The sequence below is a fragment of the Austrofundulus limnaeus genome, unplaced genomic scaffold (genome assembly GCF_001266775.1).
Source record: "Austrofundulus limnaeus strain Quisiro unplaced genomic scaffold, Austrofundulus_limnaeus-1.0 Scaffold3, whole genome shotgun sequence".
Lineage (NCBI taxonomy): Eukaryota > Metazoa > Chordata > Actinopteri > Cyprinodontiformes > Rivulidae > Austrofundulus > Austrofundulus limnaeus.
In genome coordinates this window covers 6262384-6283141 of record NW_013952405.1, presented here as the reverse complement: position 1 = coordinate 6283141, position 20758 = coordinate 6262384, and the positions used below count along the sequence as shown (strand labels likewise).

At 39.6% G+C, this 20758-nt stretch overlaps 4 protein-coding genes across 6 annotated transcripts; all 4 read right to left on the bottom strand.

The window, feature by feature from the left end:
- Window positions 1-1822: 1822 nt before the first annotated feature.
- Window positions 1823-3857, bottom strand: rpl10a (ribosomal protein L10a). The gene is made up of 6 exons (XM_014019662.1): window positions 3802-3857; window positions 3275-3346; window positions 3111-3191; window positions 2367-2515; window positions 2119-2291; window positions 1823-2034 (listed from the first exon to the last, which is right to left on the bottom strand). The coding sequence occupies exons 1-6, from the start codon at window positions 3804-3806 to the stop codon at window positions 1864-1866; spliced, it is 651 nt and encodes a 216-aa protein (XP_013875116.1). The 5' UTR covers window positions 3807-3857; the 3' UTR covers window positions 1823-1863.
- Window positions 3858-4383: 526 nt separating this feature from the next.
- fance (FA complementation group E) lies at window positions 4384-7626 on the bottom strand. Of its 2 annotated transcripts, XM_014019649.1 has the most exons (10): window positions 7352-7626; window positions 6324-6873; window positions 6188-6232; window positions 6043-6099; window positions 5797-5940; window positions 5609-5732; window positions 5214-5289; window positions 5060-5126; window positions 4848-4973; window positions 4384-4752 (listed from the first exon to the last, which is right to left on the bottom strand). In XM_014019649.1, exons 1-10 carry the CDS (start codon window positions 7549-7551, stop codon window positions 4648-4650), a joined length of 1494 nt encoding a protein of 497 aa, XP_013875103.1. In that variant the 5' UTR covers window positions 7552-7626; the 3' UTR covers window positions 4384-4647. The 2 variants fall into 2 exon arrangements, with proteins under 2 accessions (XP_013875103.1, XP_013875095.1); XM_014019641.1 differs by having other exon boundaries at window positions 5613-5940.
- A 104-nt stretch (window positions 7627-7730) lies between these two features.
- On the bottom strand, window positions 7731-11658 carry mkrn4 (makorin, ring finger protein, 4). 2 transcript variants are annotated; one of them, XR_001311112.1, is made up of 9 exons: window positions 11578-11646; window positions 10584-10712; window positions 10249-10496; window positions 9553-9626; window positions 9197-9444; window positions 9006-9113; window positions 8689-8788; window positions 8406-8586; window positions 7731-8097 (listed from the first exon to the last, which is right to left on the bottom strand). XR_001311112.1 is itself a non-coding variant. In XM_014019629.1 (8 exons), exons 1-8 carry the CDS (start codon window positions 11607-11609, stop codon window positions 8464-8466), a joined length of 1062 nt encoding a protein of 353 aa, XP_013875083.1. In that variant the 5' UTR covers window positions 11610-11658; the 3' UTR covers window positions 7731-8463. The 2 variants fall into 2 exon arrangements, 1 of the variants encoding a protein (XP_013875083.1); XM_014019629.1 differs by having other exon boundaries at window positions 7731-8586; window positions 11578-11658.
- A 508-nt stretch (window positions 11659-12166) lies between these two features.
- ppardb (peroxisome proliferator-activated receptor delta b) lies at window positions 12167-20554 on the bottom strand. The gene is made up of 8 exons (XM_014019613.1): window positions 20141-20554; window positions 17728-18085; window positions 17490-17641; window positions 17215-17353; window positions 16744-16946; window positions 15319-15525; window positions 14978-15221; window positions 12167-13722 (listed from the first exon to the last, which is right to left on the bottom strand). The coding sequence occupies exons 2-8, from the start codon at window positions 18020-18022 to the stop codon at window positions 13475-13477; spliced, it is 1488 nt and encodes a 495-aa protein (XP_013875067.1). The 5' UTR covers window positions 18023-18085; window positions 20141-20554; the 3' UTR covers window positions 12167-13474.
- Between the last annotated feature and the right edge of the window lie 204 nt (window positions 20555-20758).

Here is a 20758-nt window from a genome sequence, read left to right as displayed (position 1 = left end):
GTCTAAAACCAATGTTCTCAAACAAAGATGGACGTTCTCATGAGGTATTATTCATAGGTACATTTTTAATCAAATATTAATTAAATAATTATATAATTAATATAAATTGGGCAGTATAGTGGCACAAGTGGTAGCACAATATATTGCCTCTATGGAAGAAGATTGCTAGATCAACTTTCTGTTCTGTGTTTTCATGTTCTCCCCATGCAGGAGTGGGTTTTCTCCAGGTTCTCCAGTTTTCTCTCACAGACCAAAATCATTTTTATTATGACATTAAAAAAAGCAATTAACTTCATAGTTTGGGATAACACTACAGTAAACGTAATTTGTAATTGTGCTTGTTTTAGTCTTTATTTCCAGTTTTGGGTTTTTATAATTACAGGTTTTCTTCACAAAAGTAAACAAGCAAATAAAACTTTTATCATATATAAAAGAGGTGACGGCTTTAAAATTTAAAAAGCTTGTTCCTTGTAAAAGTCTTTAAAGTATATATTTTGACTTTTTTTATAAAATGGCAGACATCACAGCAGTCATTTTTGAAGGGAAGTTTCCCCATCACATTTAAAATTTAATTAATTTGAACCTCCACATATTACTTCACTCAGTGCTGTTTCATTCCACTTGATTTATAGAATAGTCACATCAAGTCTTTTTCTATGTAATGTTGTTTTTCAAAAGTCTGTTTAACAACCTGTTAATATACTCTAGAATGCAGGAAATGACATTTACTTATTTCAAAATTTTCTGGGGGAGGACRCGCAGACCCCCCGCCAGTGGGTCCACCCAACATYGCAAATACTTCTGATGCCACTGAATTATGTAAGAATGTAAGGACAATTTATGGTACTTTATGTGTACAGATACAGGACAAGTTAGAAAATGACTGCCGTGGAAGTGCAGTTTGGATTCTTGTTTTTAGTCTCTGAATGTCACAAAATCAGCAATATCTGTAAAAAATACAAATTAAACATCTGTTTACAAATCCAKAGCTTTAAATTGCCATAGTTTTTAAAACGTCAATTTTACAACCACATAACAATTCTGTTATGGATATTAGTTTTGGTGCCCCCACCCCCAAAAAATAATTCTGCAGGCCACTGCACAAAATATTTTATGAACCATGTTTTAAACTTTCAGAAATGTATTATGTGGCGTAAATCGACAACTGATTCAATTCTAGATGGCCACCAGAGCTAATCAACATGTATCCAGACCAGTTCAGTAAGAAAAAAGATCAAAGTTCAGTTCCAACTTTAAGATTTAAGGTCTTCAAAAAGGTCTGCCTCAAGATGTCAAATTATTTTACTGTAAATTTATCTGAAAGTGCTAGAAAACAGAACAGCTCTTAAGGTTAAAGCAAATACTGTACATCTGACAGATACAAAACTCCAGGAAGCTCAGTTAATTTTGAGATTTGGTAATCAATTGGCAAGGAGCAAGTCAATTTTTTTTTTGACTGTGCACTAAAAACATTACAGTACAGTTTACACAGCAAAGGTTCAGCTGCATTAAAATCGAGTTTCAGTGATCAGCTAAAATTTGCCCCTAAATATACATTTAGTTTACGCCTAGTTTTTACTCTGTGCTTATTATATAGTTGCATTAGCATCATATCAGCAAAAAATACAATTTGAACAATTTCCTGATTTTACCACATCTAGCCTTCTCTACAATGGAAATTGATCATGTTGAACAYGGAGCATCCAGTGATTCAGGATTAGTGTTTGAAATGTGATATGAAATGTTGACCAAACAGACAACTGATTTTAAGTTTTCAACAATAAAATAAAATAAAAACTGAAGCAAAATGACAGAAACACAGTTCTGAGCTTCTCCCCTTTTATTAATAATAAAAAAAGAAATTTAATAAAGGCGCTGGGGTTTGCCCATGGTGCTCTTGATGTAGAGAGCACGCACGTTCTGCCAGTTCTTCTTCAGCAGGGACACCAGGAAGTTGACAGCCAGGTGAATGTTGTAAACCAGTTCATCCTCTGTCATTTTCACGTGTCCGACAGCCACGGCCAGACAGAGCACCTACAGACAAAACAAGGATTAAATAATAATAATAATAATAATAATAATAAAGGACACATCATAAACATAAGCAACTATATATACCTTCTTCATCTGGAACTTGATGGTGGATTTGACCTCATCCACCTTGGTGTTCATGTTCTCGTTGTGGGTCAGCAGGGAAGGAAACTTGCCAGCCTTATTCAGTCCAGGTCCCAGGATACGGGGGATCTGCTTGATCAGAGACTCTGAAGCCAGGAAGGCRTCGTACTTCTTGGCTGGAAGAACAAAAACAAAGTTTGAGGCATCTTGATCTCTTGCACGGATTTGTCCTGCAAGGTTGAACTTCCTACCAAGCTTCTTGACCAGCTTCTTGTTCTTGTTGAGCTTCTTGAGAGCCTCGATGTCCATGTGGGGAATATCAGCAGCTTTGGCCTCGTCGCAGTGCTGCTGGTCTCCCAGAACGCACACGGAGAACTTGGGTCTGGGGAGAGTCTTCAGTCTGCGATTCATCAAAAAAAAAAACAAAAAAAAAAAACGGTTTGCCACATTTTAAACGCAGAAGCATTTGACTAATGAGAAGGAGTGATGCTAACAATGTTATTTCCGGTACTTATGAATTAAAAAAAAAACGCTAAAAGGCTGAAACACCAATAGGAATTTTTTTAAATAAATGGATGCAAAACAGTAACATTTCTATACTTATGCTTAAACAGAAAAAGATGCCATTTCCACGAGACCTGATCTTTATGTGTAACAGAAGATTCTTACCCATGCCACCACAGTGGTCGGCGTCCAGCGGACCTCTTTGGTAACAAAGTAAAATTGGTCGGCTTGAGGACATTGAGCCTAGCAGCTCAGCCACTCAAAGCCTCCCCTCACGTTTTAAGACCCAGGGTTGGGGTCCGCCTGCTTTGCCACATCCAGCCGAAGCTGAAATGGGCTCAGTCAGACTACCCAGTTTACTTTTCCAYGCATGCTCCTGACCCGTCTGAACTAATTCAGGTTTTTACAATTCTACTTTTAAACATTTCGAAATTCAGACAGGGCTGGAAACAAACCAGGAAAAGGCTGGGTGAAACAGTGAAATGTCGAACCTGACTGTGCCGGAGAAACGCTTGTCCTTCTGGGGATCATAGTTTTTAAGGCTGATCTGCAGCTCCACAGTCTCCACAAACCTACCAACGAGCAACATGTTTATTTTAGATTTAACTTTTACAAAACTTCAGAATGATTTAGCTTTTCATTATTTTGTACTCACTTCCTCGGCTTGGACACAGAGCCCTGCAGGACTTCCTTCACAGCTTCATAGAGCGTATCCCTGGAAACCTTACTGTGTGACAAAAACTTAAATCAGTTAATAATATAACTATAGTTCACCTTTGATACTGAAAAGTTTCATTAAAACAAGTGTCCGGAGTAGCGGTTTGATTACACTGCAAAATACAGCTAAACACACTTAAAATCTGGCAAAATTTAATTTATTGTAATTAAGAATAGGTTGTCTAACATTAAAAAAGATGATAGTTAAGTTAAATGTGCTTTTTAACTACGGATGGATACGGATTACATTTTAAAAATGTAGCACTGATACCGTTCAGTACACCGGCTAATCTACACCAGTCCCGATTAACAGCCCAGTTTTACCATTTCTATCAAAAGAGGTTACTAAATGACTAAAACATTGCAACACTATAAGTCTAAGTGTTCATATGAAAACTCTAAATATGTGCAAAAAATGAACAGAATCGGCATTGTAACTCGTTTTTCAGTAAATTTGGTCCCAACCTCATTTTAGCAGCTAGTCCCTGAAGTCGTGCTACGCTGAAAAGGACGTACAAGGCGGAAGTTACGCAAGATAAAGGTGGACTACGTCATTCAATTTTTTAAAATAACTTTATCGACAAAGAAAAATTTACAAAGAGATATTCGTTTATGCTTTTAATTATTTTATAGTGGCCGTAACAAAAACAGTGGAAAATTATCTGGATAATGCAGAAATGTTTTGACCATATCCATGCCGTGCAAAAGTTTCAAACCACATCTATTTTCGTTACACTTTGATTACTTTTTTTTGTCTTGACTGAAAGCTTTCAGTGTTTTCTGAAGTTATTAAAAAAATGCCAGGGACTTTGGCTGCTTCTTAATAAATTTCTCTCCAAAATTTGTATTAGTTTCACCTGCAAAACTGTTACACAGACTCCTAGCCAAACACAACTAAACATAACTATGGAGATAATGTTTTTTTAATTACTCCTAAACTGATCACATTCACGTAAAAGTGGCTTCTGCAGTTTTTCCTAAATTAATCATAACTTCTAAATACAGTGGAGTAAAAAAAACGACTAGCATTTCTGTTTAAAGCATGCCTTGGTTGCTTAAATAATGCAGTTTATTGTGAACCTGTTCAAGTAAAAATGACAAATTCTGGAGAATTTTAACTACAACCAGTTATACAAAATACTATTTCTTACATTTTTATCTGGCACATCCAGAGTACCAAATGATAAATATGACAAGAGTAATAAGCAAATGACGTTAAGCAATGCACAAATGATATTAAAGCCAAAAACATGCTGGGGGATGACTTTATTTCCACTGGCTTTATAAACAAATARTACATTGAATTATAAATCATGTGTGTGAGATCCTTTTTAAAGCAGCTTGAAGAGACTTCTTTAGGAATGTTTCATTCATATTTAAGCAGCTCATCAAGGAGTGTTTGTGCTCAGCAGTAATCTGGGGTAAAATATATTTATTTATTCATAAAATTCATAAACATTAGTTTTATTCCCTTTTCATCTACCGTGTTAGACATAACTTTCCCAACTTACATGGCCGCTGTATTTGGTGAGGACTGTCAGCATCATTTTGGCAAACTTCACAGATTTTGTGAAGTGAGGACCCTGACTGATGAGCTGCTTTATGAACTGTGTGAAAACATCTTCATTCAAGTCAGCCTGGCAGGAGAAACAAAAGACTGTCAAATAGAGAACGATACATATTGTGGTCAAATGGGAATATTTCTCACTAATAAACTATTTACCTTTGAGTCTAACAAGCTGTGGATAATGGAGAGCACAGCTTCACTCCAAGAAACTTTGAGTGTCATTCTGAGATAGAAAGAAATAATTTTTTTTTCACGTTTCAAGCCTGCTTATTTAGTTTTAAATAAAAAATACTAGATAAATGAGTCTTACTGAAACAGTAGCAGTTTGTAGTGAGAATCCAGACAACTCTCTATCAGTCTGTTCAGTAGCTCCGCCTGTGGGTGCCCTGAAAACAAAGCAAAGTCCAAATTGGATCAACAAATATCGGGGCCAAAGACTGAGAGAAAAGGTTCTTGACCTGACTTTGATTAACAGCAAAGTATCACTCCTGTTAATGTGTACTTGATGTTAAACTCAAAACAGCTGGGCCTCTGTAACAGACTCACCGACGCCACCAAAATCGTACGATCTGCACAGGGTTTATTATTGCACTTGTATATTTTATTTTGAAATCTTGCTGATTTAGAAGCTCACGACTACACATACTCTACAATATCTAAAATCTCTTTAAATCAGAACAGTTGTAAAGCATTAACTAGCCTCACTTACGCGCTTGTCCTCCAGTATTGGACAGATTACAGCGAGGCACGTCGCTCTGGGATAGTGGCYGCAGAGAGACGTCGCTGCCGTCACCAGACACCTGGAAGCTGGCTCGGCCAGGGACAGAACCTACAAACCAAAATAAACTTTCAGTATCAAACGCGGCCCCGTTTGCACGGATCCAGTAATTTACCTTCTCCAGCAGGAGGCTCCTGAGGACAGTTGCTGCCGTGCTGTAGCTCAGGTCAGGAGAGAGAGACAAGATGCTGTTGCACAGTTTAGGCAGAGTGTGTTCGGGTATATGGGGTAAACTCAGCATGCTGCATAACACCTCCACCTGAACAGGGCAGATAGAGTTTTGTTAAGGACTCTTGTTTGGTTAAAGAGTTTTTCTTTGGTTATAATTGTAACAATAAGGCAAAAAAAAAAGGGTCAGTACTTGGCTGGGGTCACATTCATTCAGCACTTTGAACACATCTGTGGAGGGTTCATCCCACTGAAACAAAAACAAAAAATAATACAGAAATAGTGGCATTAATGTTATATTCCATCTGTGCTGCTGTGCAAAAAAAAGATGCATCTACCTCTTTTTGACTTTCCAGTAATTCTTTCATTAGAAGAAAAGAAGCCTAAACAAGCAGAAATTGAAGAGCTCAAGTCTGACACTGTGACATACTGCATGTTAACATAAAGAAAACGAGTGCTCCTTCCTTGATTTACCCTCAGGGTTTCAGGCAGGCTGTCCTGCAGCTTGTCTGGTGCAGGATTTCCTGCAGTGGCAGCACTTTCAGATCCTTCTCCTGCCCGATTCTTTGTGTCTCCMTCTTCCAACTCATCAAGCTCATCATCAAAGATGTTCCACTTTATCCGTTTGCTCTCCCGTCTTGTTTCTTCGTCATCCAAATTAACAAAACTGCCTCGCCTCTTCCTTTGTGTGCCCGCCTCAGATACAACCTGAGATTCTGGTTTGACCATTTGATCATCGAAGCACTGAGCCCATCCCGTCTCACTACAACCGACCGAACCTTGGAACATCTCCTTCAGTTTTTGGCTGCACTGTTCGGTGCACAGAGGCCCGTCGTAGTGAAGCTGCAGTTTTCTCTCCAGCTGTCTACTCAGAGCTGACACCCAGGGGTTCGGSTGGGAGTCCTTAGTGAGACATTTGAGCAGACGGAGAACAGTGGTCCCAGGAAGAACTGACTGAACCAGGTAGATGAAGGTCAGTAGGTTCTTTTGGAACAGTGTTGAAAACAGGCACACAAGCGGTTTACTAAAAAGGGATAAACAAAAACAATGTATATTATACATCAATATATATACTATTTTTGATGGATATAATGGATGTATTAAAACAAGTGTATGCATTTTTCAGTCATTTTTATCAATTACATTGGTTATTCAAGAAGAACTTAAGTTTATTCTTTTTGTGTGCAGTTTAAGATTTAATAAGAAGCTGATTACAGACTCAAACATGTAACAGCTGTTAAACACAGAATATAAGTCTACTGTTCAGTTTTATAACCTTACTTAAAAGTCAACTACTAYCCACTATTTACACGATTTATCGTGACAAACTAGTGCAGCCAACAGATTCCCACCAGACATTTGTCGGTGAGCAGGAGTCGTCTCCATAGCAACAGCCAGGCGTCAAAAAGCGACATTACTGTCGTAAACAGACCAAAACCTGACAACGCCACGAAAACAAACCAACAAAAACAAACTTTAAGGAGCCAGTGCTGTAAACTTACATGACGAGTGCATGTTTGTCAGTCTGCGGACGGGTTATTTCGTCCTGACACAGTGTTTCGAAGAGGTTAGCCAGCGAGATGTCGGGGTTCGCCCGCTGCTGCTTRTGGAAGACTCCGAGTGCTTTCTGCGTCCCGAAGAGTCCGGACATCAAAGCCCTAACCAGCAGCCTCGACTGTCCGTCAAAACGRTTCAAATACATGCTACTGATGAGACAAGATACGAACTTGTCGCTTTTCCCCTCTAAACTTGAAACCCGCCAGTTTTAAACAGTACTTGTCCGATGTTGGATCAAATGCCATCTATAGCAGCATACTGCCACCTGCCGTCCTGGAGGAGCTTCCGTTTGCTGGGGAAAACTGACTGCAAAGCCGSCAACAGTGTGGATCAAAAATATTTATTTAATCATGCTAGAGACATTCAGTGAAGCAAGTTTTATTTTCAGTTTACAACTTTTTTGAATTTTTAAAAAGTAATAAAAATGTCAACATTTTCACATTCTTGCCAAAAACCAGGAAGGGTTTACAATATTCACTTGAGGAAATTATTCTAGATCAAAGATAAAGAAAGGGCACAGTACATTTATTTGGATTTAAGTTTTAGGCAATTAAAACCACCATCCACACTTTAAAAATATCAAAACTGTCCAAGATGACAACACTGGTTCGAATTAAGCACACAGATGTGTAGACACGAGGAGAGATGGTGAACAAGGAACTGAGCCAATGAGGAGGGAAGTAAACCTCAACTAGAAGGAAATGGACGTAGTCAAGATCAGGGATAAAAATTCAAACATTTCATATCTGAGAAAGTCAAACAATACACACAAATTTCTTCAAAATATAGCACAAAACATCAGATTATGTTATTTCTCAGCGCATTAAGATTACAGTCTGTGATTAATGCAGAAACCTAAACATACTTGGAACTCTGGACCATAACTTATACCTGATCTTGACAAAAGTCGGCTCCAAGGTGCTTTAGAACAGATTCCAAAATGGACAAAAAAGTCAAAAAACACAGCCATGTAACTCAAAGCCAGTGACTTTTACTTACAGCTACAATCAGCGCTTCAGGCACTGAAATAAATGCGAAAGCTCAGAACTCATTCTGTTTAGGTAAAAAGGAAGTCCTCGTCGTCTGAATCGTCACCACCAAGGAAGGCCATGGCTAAGAATAATCCAAGCAGATCAATACGGTTTTCATCTTCATCATCATCATCATCATCTGAGAAATACTGTTTAGGAGAAGAAAATGGGAAGAAAAAAAAAGGTCAGATTAAAAAATGTGTGTTTTAGAAGTAAATTATTTTAACTTTCAAAAATGACTGCACCCTTACCGAAAAGGCAACATGACTTGAACTTCTGACATGGCGATAGAGGCACTCTGATCTGAAGCGACAGTGTCCAATTCGGTCATAGACGCAGCATCTCTTCTTACTGAAACACACAAATGCGACACCAGTTAGAAACTCATTACACGTGTGTACATCTTTCAAATGCAACACAAATCATGTATTTTGAGATAGAAAAGGAAACTTCATTAATTTCAAAACTGCCTCTTTGTTGGATCACCATTTTTACCAGCACTGACCAAAGCAAACACCTACAGTTAGACCTGCTGCACAGTAAATCAACAGAACCATCAGAGACTCGCCTGAATTTCTTCTTGAATGCATCCACTGCACTTTCCTTTGCTGCTCCTTCGATCCAGACTTTGCTCGGCACATAGAAAGCAGATTTCACTCTGCACTGCGGGCAAGTCCTAAACATTTAACAGCAAACCGGGGTGAAAGGTCAACTCCTTTAAGGTTTGTGCCTGGACCTTCAATCATAGCTGAAACCCACCTTACAACATCAGAACCGAGATCTTTAGTCTTCCTCCAGGTTGAGATGCATTTTAAACAGAAGGGATGGTTGCAGTTTGGCAAAAGCCCAAACATTTGCTCTCTCTTGTTCTCCTTTTCGTAGACCTTTTCCATACAGATGCCACAGATCACATTTTTACTCTGCAGGAAGGCCTCGGTTTCCTCTTCACTTTTGTTACTGGAGGCAGCAGCAGCTCCACCCTCCTGTGGTTCAATTTCAGAGGAACCCTAAAACAAACAAACAAACAAACAAATATAGTTATGGAGCCTAGTTCAGTTTATTCTGACTTGTACAGCAATCACACTTTGACTTGAATAACAAGAGGAAATCCAAACCTCCTCTATTCTCTGACATGCAYGTGATCGAGCAATTCCTGAGTTCTGGCCAGACTCCGAGCCAGTTCTTTCTCCTGCAAGAGATGCAGAACGGCAATGAGATTTTAAGTCATATCTTCCTGATGCMGCTCAGTAATCCAGGTAGAAAAAAATTAAAGACAGAAGTAGGTCCTCTGGGTTGGTTCTTTAATGAAAAGTTTCGTCTCTCGTCCAAGAGACCTTCAGTCTGATGAGTTTCAGCTGAACTCAGCCTTATAAGCCCTGCCTCCACATGGACAAACAGGTTAGTCACATGCAAAAGAGGGCCATAGCCTAACAATAGGCTTGATTAGCTCTATTTAGTCACATGCAAAAGAGGGCCATAGCCTAACAATAGGCTTGATTAGCTCCATTTAGTCACATGCAAAAGAGGGATATCACCTAATAGGCTTGATTAGCTCTATTGTTCATAGAGGGTCATCTGCCCCATCACCTGACTTATTGGTTCGGATGCTGTGGTTCAGGTGTTGTGTTATGTGTATGTAATGAGTGCAGGCGGGGCTCAAACGTCCCCTTGTTTTTGTCTTTTTTTTCCCCTCTTTGTGTTGGTTATCGTTGGGGCCCTGATTCACACCTTTCGCTCACAGGGGGCTGAGTCATACTTGCATACTTTAAGTCATATCAGTCTATAGTGCAGGTTAAAAACACTACCAGTACCTTGTGGCTGGTCCTTTGCATTTTGTGGCAGGGGCCCAGAGATGCATGGATAATTTGAGGTATTGACGGTCGACTCTGATCCACTGCATTCCTGCCTGGAGGAGGTGACAATTGTGCGCAGAAGAGATGGTTCTGATCCTCTCCTGTCAGAGGAAGTGTGGGCCACACTGGAGGACGAGAAGGAAGGCACTGAACCTCTTCTAGCTGAAACAGCTGTGCCAGCATCAGGTTGTAAAATATGGCGATACCTGGTGGGGGGGAAATATTGGAGAATTTTGGAAAATTCAAACAAACACACACAAAATATGAAAGATCACTTAAAAATAAATTTTTACCTGCAACGCTCGCCGTACCAACATTCGCCTTCCTGAAAGTATCTGCATATCTGGGGTGGTTGTATTAAGGACAACTCATGTCTGTAAAAACATCTTGAACCAAATCTGCATGAGCCATTTAGGAAACGTCTGAAATAAAACAAAAAAAACAAACAAACAGTGTAAAGTTTAAAAAAAGTTTATCTAGAATTTGAAGTTTAAGTCTCAGTTTGTCACACTCTTGAATGTTTACATTTTTTGATGAGATAAKTTAACACCAGTTTTGTGCAAAGAAGGGACGTGTTGACCTTTTTAAAAAGGAAATATACTTTTTTTTATACCGGTTAAGGTGTGAATTACTGGTTCATTTATTTAAATGAGTTTATAAAAGCAAGTTTTAGACAGTAAAATTTCCACAAGAGTAGTTCCATAATTTTCCAATTCCAGATAAAACTCAGTGAAGAGGACAATGTTTATTTTGAGGACAACATAAATTTAAAAATTATCATTTTATTATTTTGCAGAATGTTATTATTCTCCCAAATTAACAGTTCATACAAACTATTTATTGCAACAAGCGAGACTATCCAAGCAGGAGTGTTTGGAAACTAGTTACAGCAATGGAAAGGACTTGTTTTTGTTGCCTTCCCGCTGTGTAGCTGTAGGCCTGTGTGTGTTTGTTTAGGAATGAAGATAAATAACTGCTAATTTAATTTATGCTAAAGACCACTTAGCGTCAAAGTATTCGGTTTGTACCAACCTAAAAATAATGTTTCACTGCAAAACCAATCAGTATTTTTCCACATTCGCCTTTGTTTKTTATACACGTGGCTCTTCTTGATGACCCAATGTTAACATTCCTGCTCAAATTGTATCTTTTAAACTACTTAAATTAGCTTCGTTCCTAGCTTCCTCGTTGTTTTAATCGTTGCGTTCACAAGACCGCAATTTCCCAACGACGCATTGTTTTTCAACTTTTTCGTGTGGTCCCCATTTCACCGCTTTGTTTGCTTACCTACAAACACCCCCATTACGAGTCGAGTCCATCCTGTGTTTTGAGCAATCCGCGAAAAGACCGTCGTTGCTAAATAGCCAACAGCTGTTGTCGCCTACTAATTACCGTCGCAACCGACCAATGGAAGCAGAAAGAGGACGTCCCTGCGTCACGTACGCGAGCGCCCATTGGTCGACAAATGCATCAGTCAACCATGACGCGACGGAAGGATGTTTCAAAACAAGAGAAAAAATAAAATAATTAAAAAAATCTCAAGTTTATAAAGCAATAAACCTGAACTGAAGATAGGCTTCATGTTACAATAAAGAAACATATTTCAGGGTCTTGGATGTTTTTTTTTTTTTCTGACAAGTATCTGAACCCATCATTTACAGAGTAAACTTTATTAAACGTTTTTGGTGTAATTTATTTTTATCTAGTCACACAATTTGCTAGCTTGGCACACTAATGTCAGCCAATTAATGCAATGTGCAATAATATCAGGGATTAAGGCAAAATGGGGTCAAGGATTTGATAAAAACAGTGAAATCTATAGAAATGATAGAGGTAGATGGGGATCAAAACAAAATAAGAGCACAGAGGTTACCCCTCCAGGCGGACTACATGAACCAAGTYCTTTTAAACTCAATGTCAACAGACGATTCGTATGGATTTGATGGACAGTACGGCTTTAACACAAATCAACACACACACAAATGGAATAGTATTCTTGGATCGTGTATATCTCAAATACAAAAAAACTTCATACTAGCTGCTGGATATTGATTTTCAATCATAACATTTCCCAGTATCAATATAATAGATCTCTATTCTGCTTCACTGCAAATTCTGCAGCAACATGAAATTAAAATCAATCACACGACTGAAAGGTTTGTTGGGTTTGCTTCATGACATATTTGGTAGCACCTAAACTAAACAGACAGGCATGTAATAACAAACACATCAACTTAACCCAYGAAATGAGACAAGTCGTGATTCGCCCTTACAACATAATCAACAATAATTGATAACATAATTACAMAGAAATGTACTTACAAATAACCAAAGAATGGCAAACCTTTTGTATTTTGTCAAAAAGTAAAGAAAAAAAAAGCATGCTGTCCCTTGTACTTCAGTGACTTGTGTTTATAGTGTCAGCTTGATAAATCCTGTATAGTACAGTCTCATAGTTGGCTTTAAGACAAAACCTAAATAACTTGGATCTCACATTTATTGACAATCAGAAATGGTATTGCACAGACACTTATGCTGGGAGAGCCAGCCCAGTTTGTGTTCTTCAAACCAAATGGCAGGGAGGTGGTGGGTCACTGATTATGATGGTGATAATTAAAATATTGTAAACAAATACCAATTTGTGCATCTTCAGCCTAAAAAAAAAAAAAAAGCCAGAGAAGGGTTACAATCACACTTACAAAAAAAAAAAAAAAAAATAGGAAAAAAAACTGGCGCAAGAGTATGAAGCACGTTCCCTCTGCAGCCGAGCACAGAGCTGCAGTGTGTGAGGAGGAACTCTCTCTCGCTGAACGCTGCTCTGGGGTCAGCTTTGCTATGGGGATGAAACAGGAGCAGCCTCTGTATGAAAACATATCACTCTTCCTGTTAGGTGACCGTTGTGGGAAACGAAGGCTTGCAGCAAATAGTTCCAGATGCTCATCTCTCACACACACACACAGACACACACGAGTATGCACATCGCTGTGCTGAGGGTAATGCTGATACTGTGAAGACTTTGCTGATTGTGATAGCCCTAAGAAGTGAATACGTCTCGTCTTTGTGCCAAAATTTATTTCCATTCGCAGAAAACAGTGCTTGAGTTGAACGCAGCATGTTGTTATAACTGTAGATTCTGTCTGTAACAGTATTGCTAGAAAAAAAAATCTGTCTTTGCTGGAGGTTTCTAATACATGTCTTTGTAGATCTCCTGTAGTAAAGGGTGGAGGGAGGTCTCMGACTCAGTCTTTTTGATCTTTTGGACAAGTTGAGCGTTCTCAGTAACCAACTGACGAAGATCAGCCATCTTCTGAAGCAGCTTGGGGAAGAGGTAGACAGAGTCAGAGTGGTTTGCTTGGAGGTGGAGGTCCAGGGCCTGGAGAATGTTGTCCTGACTTTGCTCCACCTGCTTCACGTTCATAAGTCCGGGACGATCTAAAGGGAACAAGGAGAYGGCTTAGAATAACTACCTGGCAAAACTATAATAATATTAATTCACCGAGCAGCGGGAATACTTTAAAAGGGAAGTAATTTTTTTAGTGTGTTTGTGTGAAGTATTTATGAGCTGTCAGATGAACGTTAGCTCTATCTCTGTTTGGGAAACGAATCACAGTTAGACTAGTTTGTGTGACTGTTTTGCAATCCCATCTTGCTCTCTGATAATGTTGCAGCAGACAGTGATCTGTGTCGAAACACAGTCTTCACTGTAAATAACTATCTAATGCAAAAGTGACACAATATAAAATAAAAAAAGAAAAGTGCAAAAAAAGCGTCTTTAGAAAATGTTAAGCGTTGTCATTTGAAATGTTTTAAATGAGCTCATTTTCTGGTCCCGTTATGAGCTTCAGAGGCTTTTTTCAGACGTCTACTGCAGGTAAGACGCTGACAAATCACAAGAATTTCCCACTTAAAAATAAAGAGGTTTCCCAATTAAMGTCTTTAGCTTTCTTTTTTTCTGTTACAAATGTGACAACAAATAAAATACAAAACTGCAAAACATCTGTGATTATCAACATATTCTTGTCAGTATTATAGATCTACTGCAGCATATTTGCTGTGGACTCAATAACAGCTAAAGAAAAACACACTAAAACAACACATTAACAGCAGCCACAATGAAAACTTTCTGCTTTGCRAAATTATCTCTTTCAAGTCGTCTAGAAATACACTTTTAGTGTGACTGATTACACACTATTTGACACTGAAGTCTCGTTGTTTGGYATGAACACCACCCTAGAACAACCAGCCTCTGACGGGCAGTGTGTGGACGTCGAGTGGGTCTAAACTGTGGACGACAAAGCATCTAACCTCAATACGGCTCTTTGTTGACTTTGAAGTGAGACGACAGATGAAGAGTGAGGCGAAGTTACAAGCTGAACCACGTTTAAACCTTAAAAAATGAACACCAATAATCTCTGAAAAGGTGCTTTTGTTATCAGCTTATAGTAAAAATAAAAAGACTACTCAAATCTAAAAATCAGACAAATGTTAACATTTTGTGTTAAGAGGGAAAAAATATAGAGAAGAACAAATAAAAAATAAATGACATTTTATGTCAGGTTGCAATGAGACAATGAATAAGATTATTACCTAAGCTAAAAGATTTAAGAAAGAATTAAAACCTACGTGGGTGGAAATGAATYCTTTAATCATGTGCACTGACAGTCACCCATAAAGCCCTCAGTCTCACCTCCACAGAGAATAATGGCAGCAACAAACAAGGCCAGGTCACTGTCATCCAACTCCAGAGCGTTGAACTTCACAGCAAACTCAAACTTGGGCTCCATGATCTCACTGAACGGCTTCCTCAAGCTGCGGAGGAACTCCCTGGTTACAAAGCCTTTACCACTGGCTACCAAGAGTCCATCTTTGTTCATGAGAGATGGCAGCATGGCGAAAATAGCCTCGTGGACTCCATACTTCAGCAACGTAACCTGCGGAGAGCACACAGACAGGTGTCTGCCTCTGAACAACCACGTACTGTAGAGGCCGGCTGTGGCAGAACGTACGGGTCGGGGGGCAGYGACTCACCTGGTCATTAAGGAAGAGGTCCACAAACCCTGGAATGCACTTGGCAAACTCGGTGAGCTCTCGCACAGTCTCCACTGTGGTGCACTGACAGCGGTAGAACACGTGGACTCCGATCTCCTTGGTCAGGGGTGCACCTGGAACTAACTGGGTCCATACTAGCCCACTTTCTGCTTGCCAGAGTGAGTCCACGTCGTAGATCACAAATGGCTGAGGAAAAAAATTCAAATAATAAATAACTTGAAACGAAAACAGTGTAAAGTAAAAAACCAGGATTCATCTTCCATGGGATTAAAATAAACTAGAAATCTAAACAATATAAGAAAAGTAGATGTACGATATATTAAAAAAAAAGACTAATTGTAAAACATGGCCAACTATATGGACATACTGCATGATAACTGCTGTTATCCAGTCCAGTTCAGCTTCATTCATAAAGCACTTTTAAGTGTGGTTGTTTTAATGCTAAAAGATTCAAATATTATTTATTTATCAATGGGCRCACTCATTCTCAAGTCACTAGTGGAGCATTTCTGCTTATAATCAAGGACAAAATACTCTGATGTAAAATCGAGGACTTCTAATTGCCTTTAAAGAGCGAAACAAAAATCAAGTCACAAAACACAAGATTTGAAAAATGAAATCAAGAAACCCGGTGATTATCCATTAGTCAAAATAACTTATAACATTATTTTTCAGATTTCAAATATTCTGTGCATTGACTTTTAAATTATTACTATTTAGAATAATAAGCTGTCATTTTTAAGGCCCTGTCACACTATGACGTTTTAGACAACTTGACAATTTTAAAGACATCTACGTTGAAGATGAAACTGAAAAAAATCAACTGGAAGCTTCTTTTAGGCGTTTAAACATAATGTAATTCCAAGAAATGGATCAAGTATTCAACTTTTATTAGCAATTTAGACATAAAAAATGYTTCATAAGTTGGCATAAGTTGTCTAGTGTGACAGGGCCTTTATGTAAAAGAACATCTATTTATATGTCTTTCTTTAGTCAAAAACTGAATTTACAGATTAAAAAACAGACAATATCTGAAATAAAGATGTGAATTTAGATTTAAAGTGTCTAAAATGTACAATAACTGATACAAAGAAACTCTTTGTTTTTAATTCAATTTAAGAGCAAATAACCAGTTGTTAAATCACAATTTTATTCATTGTTTTTTGTTTATCATTTTTTTGTATTTACAATATGTGCAATATATTGTATTCTGAATTTGTAATATATTATATATTTCAATGTCAAATAAGTAGCATTTTTTATGTTTATAGCTCAAACAAAAAAATATTACAACCCCCACTAAAAAACACTGGAAAACTGAACCAAAGTTGGGAAAACCTGAAAGAAAAAATAATAAAAGGGATTAACAGGATGAATATTTTGAAACCTGGGGTTCGGACATACTGAGGTGCTGCTGGTTTTGCCTGTCAGGATGCTTCGGGCCCTCTTTTTGGTCATGCTGAGGTTCTTCAGGTAGGCTGTGTTCACTTGTTTGGCCAACGTCTTCAGATCCGAGCCGCCTGGTTTGCTGAGGTTCAGCTCCTCTGCGAGCAGACCCGCCACCAGCTTCTTCCTCTCCGCCTCGGGCATTCGTCCGTATCGGATCGCTGAGCAAACACACGCAGACACAGGACTTGTTTTGAGTACACGTTCCCAAAACAGTTCAGTAATGATACCTGTTTCTGTTTAAAATAATAATATTCATAATAAAACACCAAGTAAGAGGAATTAACGATGCCGTTTTCTACGGTTATGTTAACAGGTTTCAGGTCATGTCGCTCACTTCAAATTCATCAAACTTTTCAAACCAGATACTTGCTGACTTTTTTCCCCAACTTACAATTTGTGCCGCTTGTTCTGAACATATAAACTTACCATCATGAGACATTCCTAAAGACAGGCACTTTTGGAAGCGACAATATTGGCACTTATTGCGATTCTTCTTCAGTATTTTGCACGAACGCTCGCAGCGCTCGTACTCAAGTTTCATCCTCACGGTCCGCCGGAAAAAGCCCTGAATCAGAAACAATGCGACTGGTTGAACGACTGCGCGGTACACAGAATTTTTTTATTTATTTTTTTAAAGATAGCTGCTATCAGACTTTTTCATCATGCAAAGATTTTGTGTCGTGACGTCCTAACTGTGTCACCTTGCAACCTTCACAGGCGTGCACTCCGTAGTGGAAACCTGAGGCCTTATCCCCACAGACTTTACACTCCACACTGATAACAGCACCTGAGTTCTCCTCTCTGCCAAGACGCAGCTGCTCTGACAGCGACGGCGACGACGTTTGGGAAAGGTCTGCATTGAAAAACATTAAAAAAAATTATATTAAAAAAAACGCAGAACAGGAACAATTATTATAAATTTAACATGTTTGTCTTTACCTGTGTAGCTGGATGATGCACTGTTGCTTTTCTTGCTGGGATCCTTTTCCTCATCTTGACCCTCTCTCTGCCTTTTCTTCTGATCCCCTCTCAGGCCTTTAGCGGGAAGTGCTTCCTCCGCCTCCTCCTCATCTCCGCTTCCTTGACCCGGCGTCGTCCACTCGCAGCTGTCCGAGCCGCCGGACTCTGCTTTCGGCGGCGTCCACTTGACGTCCGCCTCCTCGGGAGGAGGGCCAGGCGCGCCGTGCCCGTTGACCTCGTCCTGCTGCTCTGCGGCGGTTTGAAACCGTTCCATGGCTCCTGTCGAAGCGGACTCAGCGGACCATCTCCTGTCACGTTGCCATCATAGCTCGATTTTCTAAAAAGGAGAGGTATCTCKATGAACATCACAAGCGACGTTAAAATAACTGCGTGCACTTAAAGTGTGTACTATATAGAGAGCTAGAATGGACAGCTGCTAAGTGGCTCCAAATGCCTGCATATCGTATAGCTCTCTGTTGTATCCAGCATGTGAAGGGTTAACAGCCAGATATCAAACATAGCAGAGCCAAAACAGTTCTCTTCACGTCATTTTATTTTATTTTCCCCCACAAAAGCACACTGGTGTAAACATTTCTAAAGTTCTTTTAAGAATTAGTTTGGTTTTATCAGCGAAGAGAGCCTTCAGTAATCTTTTACTGGGTGTTTGTTTGGGTGTCCTCTCAGTCATTGAATTACTACTGTTTTGTTTGCGCAGCCAGTGAATGTCCTTGATAGTAACAGGGTTACAACACGACACGATGTGCAGTCACCTCTTCATTGTTTTTTTGCCCAGCAAGTGGAAAAGACGAGCAGGGGCCCCCTTCCATTGAAGGCCACAATTTTCAGCTTGTAATATTTTCATTACGCTACTTTGTGTGTTATTTCATTTAAAGAAATGCTCAACCTAAATTAGATTAAAGCTGCCAACCCTTAGAAGAACTTAACACTTATAAAACACATAGAAGAGCATCTTCGCAAAATAAAAAAAATTTAACATTAAACAGGTTGCAGCAGCAGCTGCTGCTGCTGAGTCCTCATTTTCCTAAAGTAACTGATTAACAATGCACGACTATTTTTTTTAATTTTTTTACTCAAGTGGCCAAAATTTGGCAAATAAAATCAGTTGGCTGATTAACCCAGCACATCAGCGAAAACATAACTGTCAAGCACAGTGGTTTTTGCACCTTGTAGTCTTTGAGTCCAACATGAACTGCTCCGCAGAGTCACTACTCTATGAGCGTTTTTATTATTTGTAAACCATAACAGAATCACAGTCTCGGTAGGTCCGTGGCCATTCTTGCGGCCTCCTGAGGCTGCAGGTCCGAGCCCGGGTTGCGACACAAAGGGCATTCGGCGTGTTTTTGCCAAATCTTTTGTGCGGCTTTGTCCACTGTGGTGACGAAAATAAAAACAAATAATTCCTAATTAGTCAGTGTGGGCTTTGACTTTTCTATATTGTGTTGACTAGTTTGCAAAATCAGAGAAAACAGGCAACTAAGAGCAACATATGAAGCACYTGACTGAGCGAAACAAAAATAACAAAAACACTCCTCAAGCCTAAAAATTTGTTTTGCGGCTAAATTAGAGATTCGTGTCGGTTGCTTTCTGTCGTGGCGTTAAAGCGAGACGTTCCTTTTTTCCGTCTCTAAATTCTGAATTAAGTTTCTGACGTCTAACTGTGTGCTGATGAATATACATCTCTGTGTTTTTTTTTAAAGCAGGTTGGCTGGACTCTGCAGCAGCCTGGAGACATCTGTGTTATTGTTTGCCTGGGTTTCATGGTAAGCTGCTCAGTCTGCTTGTTGGTTGCTGTCGGGGGGAAAGGGTGCATGCACTGTGTACACACTGAGCTGCACTGATGGCAGGCGGAGGCGGTGGAGCAGAGGGCTTTAAGGGTGGTGGTAAGAGAGTGTGTGTGTGTGTGTGTGTGGGGGGGGGGGGTACCCCGCGGCCCCCTTGTGGATCAATCCGCCCATGGATGAGCTGCGGAAAAACAACTAGTTTCTACTTGTTTTAAAGTTGAATTCTGTCGGTTTCGACGAATAACCCGACCGATGACAGGAGACTGCTCCAACAACCTGTCACACTGGTTCTCGGAAGCTACTTTTGTGAGTCACTGGACTGTAACTGGATCCAAGCGTTTGGATTGGAGATATGAACTGACGGCCAACCCTACCCATTATCTGGAGTTAAACTTTTTATTTTATTTTAAACAGACAAAGCTGTCATGATAAACTCTGAACCGAAGCTGCTCTCGTCTCTGCCGGAGACTCTCGGCTCCTAACCTTGATTTTGACTGAGTGCCCGTTAGCTTAGCTGCTAGCGTAGCTCACATTCCCGACCCTTTTCCTTTCTCAACACAACTGTTCGACGGCCGACCAGGTCGACTTACCTGCCCCCTGCGGTGCCGCTGGATAAAGGGACGTTTCCGCCACGACAGCCCGCCGAAAACACCCAAGTGGCGACAAGCAGTCCCGTCCGGGATCGATCGGCTGTTGACAAGTTGTTGAAGTCACCGACAGAGGCACAGGCTAACAACAGCGGCTAATGTCAGAAAGCTAACTCAGTGGGAAAAACTTAAAGAAGAGTGAGGCCTTCATGTGGCAACCGGGTCGGTCCACAGCTGAGGTGGAAAGAGTGACAGAAACTAATCCTGGTAACTCTGTTTATCACCACATCACATGTAAATAAGCAAAGTTACCGAGCAATCCCTCTCTGCGCCTTCTGCCTACCCTGTTCATGGCTTTGCTTTGCTTCACTCCTCCTCCTCCTCCTCCTGCTTCTCCTCCTCCTCCTCCTGTCACATGTCACTACAGCTTCCCCCCATTGACCCATTCACACAGGCAGAAATAACGGGAATTTCAATTATTTTCTAAGATCTGAATCATTGGTATGGAAGCCCATTTCAGCCACCCTGATAAAAAAATAAATAAAACTTGTATCTCATAATTATGACTTAGCTAAGTCATAATAATAATAATAATAATAATAATAATAATAATAATAATAA